This window comes from Manacus candei, unplaced genomic scaffold (assembly GCF_025592945.1).
Source record: "Manacus candei isolate 608988 ecotype Guabito, Panama unplaced genomic scaffold, ASM2559294v1 h1tg000027l, whole genome shotgun sequence".
Taxonomy (NCBI): Eukaryota; Metazoa; Chordata; class Aves; order Passeriformes; family Pipridae; genus Manacus; species Manacus candei.
Genome location: NW_026138075.1, coordinates 5,140,143 through 5,143,110, shown reverse-complemented (window position 1 = coordinate 5,143,110; position 2,968 = coordinate 5,140,143). Strand labels below are relative to the sequence as shown.

General features: G+C 46.5%; 1 protein-coding gene across 1 annotated transcript; it reads right to left on the bottom strand.

The window, feature by feature from the left end:
- Window positions 1–581: 581 nt before the first annotated feature.
- LOC127471908 (SUMO-interacting motif-containing protein 1-like) lies at window positions 582–2,474 on the bottom strand. Its single transcript, XM_051789406.1, is given in 5 exon segments — window positions 582–765; window positions 768–942; window positions 944–1,167; window positions 1,170–2,078; window positions 2,081–2,474. Coding segments are annotated over 5 exon segments (1,497 nt in total). The 5' UTR covers window positions 2,229–2,474; the 3' UTR covers window positions 582–724.
- Window positions 2,475–2,968: the final 494 nt, after the last annotated feature.

Genomic DNA, 2,968 nt, shown 5'->3' with positions numbered 1-2,968 from the left:
CATCCCGCATTAACTCGCTCGTAACCCCACACATCCACTGTTTTTATTAATTAAAACAAAACTGAAACCGTACAAAACAATACAACTTAGCACTTAAACTTTAAAACAGCCTTATTATGAGCACTTACTAAACCAAGAACTTGTCTTTAAAATCTTTATTAAGACTACCTCTCCTCATAAAAAACCAAGGGTTATAATGTAAAATTTGAGGAAACCAAGATTTATAATATTAGATCTAAGGAAACCAGAATTTGTAAATTTGCTTTAAATCTAAGGGTTATGTATATAACTCAAATTGAGCATGTTAAGCCTTTAAGAAAATAAAATAATGTAATTGCATCTTAAAATACATAAATAAGTTTAAAAATTCACATTCTTATTAACTCAAACATACACACGCACATCCGCACACACCTGGCAGCCTCCCATTCCAACCATCACACACACGACCTCAAAAAACCCTATCCTTATCCATTTTAACCATAAAACAAAGATTTAACAGCAACTTAGTTTCCTAATTCTTTGGTCTCCAGCATGTCAATTGGCATGTCTAAAAAATATCTCACGTGACTTGACAAAGAGGTGATCTCTAGTATATCAATTGATATGTCTGTGTGGCCTGATAACGAGACAATGTAAGGCCTCAGGCACCAAGAGCGAATCCACTGCAGCTGGGTACCTGTGGACACAGATGCATACCCCTTTGCTGCAGTGGTTATCTCCATCAGGCAGTAGTGACAATAGAGAACAACTCTTGCAACAGGACAATTTCTCCCAGATTTGTAGAGGAAAAGGCCGCCCCAGGACCTCCTGCATTCAGCTGATGAAGTCCTCCATCTTCACCTGAATGTCCAGGTTGGTGATGTTGTCACTCTCCTGGAGTCTGGGCTTGGCTTTCTGAACAATCAAGTCCATCCAGTCACTGAGGGAGCTCTGCAGGTGGCTCCTGTGTTACGCTTTGGTAACTCATCAGCAGCAAACTCAAGTACTGCAGCATCTCATTCCATCTTTGCCATGTTGCTGTTTCATCCTTGAAATGCAGTAGCACAGAGCAGTGGTTCAGGAAATACAGGATCGTCTCCAGAGACATGGATGAGGTTGAGGGCACATCACAACTGTGCTGGAATAACAGCTCTAGCAGTCTGTAGTGCAGGAGCTGGCTCTCCTGTTTAATAAAGCATCCCTTTGGCTCCTCAGGGGGACATTCAGTATAAACGGGAATATCTCATCTGCAGTCTTACGGGAGCTCCAGGTGGGAGATCTGTCTACTTCTACTGTGATGGACAACATCCACTGGAGCAGGAGCATCACCTTTTGGCCAAAGAAAGCTGTCAGACCTTGTATGCTGGCCAGAATTGGTGCAGATGAGCTGTGTTCAGCACTGGCTTCTGCTGAAGAGGAGGGAGTATCTTGCGGCTGCTCCTGGGACTGGCAGAACCCGACTCCTGTAATAGCTGCAACCAACCATTTGACCACTTCCTTAACATTGTTGTAGCACATGTCACACAAAAGCACTTTCTTGGCAATCGACTTCTGCAGCAGGTGCAACCTCAGATTCTTCTGCAAGTCATCCTCCAGGGTCTGCACCACGTACTGCAGGAAGAGGAGCTGGCCAGGGGGCTTTTCCCTGTTCTGCATGATGAATTTCAGCAGCATCCAGTCCCATCCCACTGTGGCAGCGTTGGCTGGATGGAGCATTTGGATCTTCAGCAGCAGCATGTAGGTGTCCTTCAAGATCTCCTCTTCATGGGCATTCAACAGGACTTGTCTGATCAGGTGGGACATGATATCTTTGGGGGGACAGTGCTGGCAGGAGATGAACCCATTCAGGAGATGCAAGGTGCCCTCCAGGAAGTTCTCCTCCATGGTGGTGCACACCATACTCAGCTTCCCTCTGAGGATGAGCTCAGGTTTCTGCTGTGTTTCCCTATTGGATGCTATGCCTTGGAAGAAGACGTGCTGGACTCCACTCCTCCTGAAACTGTGCAGTTGGTCCAGCCAGGCCTTGCTGTCAGCGTTGCTCCTGGATGGGTTGGTTGGTTCATGTGGTAGTAAGCCACTTGTTTCCAGTAAAGACCCTTCCCTGGGCTTGTGGGAAGGGTTGGGGCAGGGCTCAGCCTTGGGGGGAGGTCCCTTTCCTGGCAGAGGTGGGGAGGCTCTTCCTCTGGGCCATCAGCTTTCCAGCTGCTGTTACTGCCCAGGCTGGGGGGCACTGAGTCCTGCTCCATGCTGGGCAGGGAACCCAGGTCACTGTTAAAGCTGGTAGTGCTGCATTCCTGCTCTGAGCTGCAGAAGCTGTGGCAGCTGGAGGCAGGAGAGAGGCAGCTCCTTTTCTCCACTTCTAATTGGTCATCTTTTCCCGGGCTTCCATCAGAACTTCAACTCCCAGCGTACACCGTGACCATTATGCAACAAGCATCCTATATGAACTCGCTCGTAACCCCACAGCAAAGACAAAGGTTATTTTGGTGAGCAAGGTGGGATGATAGAGACTGTTTCACACCTGAGATGCCCTCAGGGTATTACTTATGGTCACACATGGGTCACAACCAACCCCTGAAGGTTGACTGGCTGTGTGTGTGCCTCCATGTTCAGCTGTGCACATTTGGATCTCATCTGTGGTCTGAGTTACACTGTCTTCCACTATGCAAACTGTGTTTTCTGTGATTCTGTTACACAAATAAATTGTTCTGACACCTTGAAAGAGTGGTGAGCTATTTTCCTGTCCTTGATTATCTCTGCAGGAGGAAAGTAGAAAGCCAGAACACTCCAATTACATCAATTTTACAGCATCTCGACGTGTCTGAGTTACTAGTTACTGTTTTAACTCCCTTGCAGGATGTGTATACTGTATTCTGAGTTTTCAAACTCACAGGCTTATGATGTTTCTGTCCCTAACAGAAGCATCATTATTCTTACCCCACTTCGGAGAAACTTTGTACTTACTTGCATATATGCCAGGTAAGCA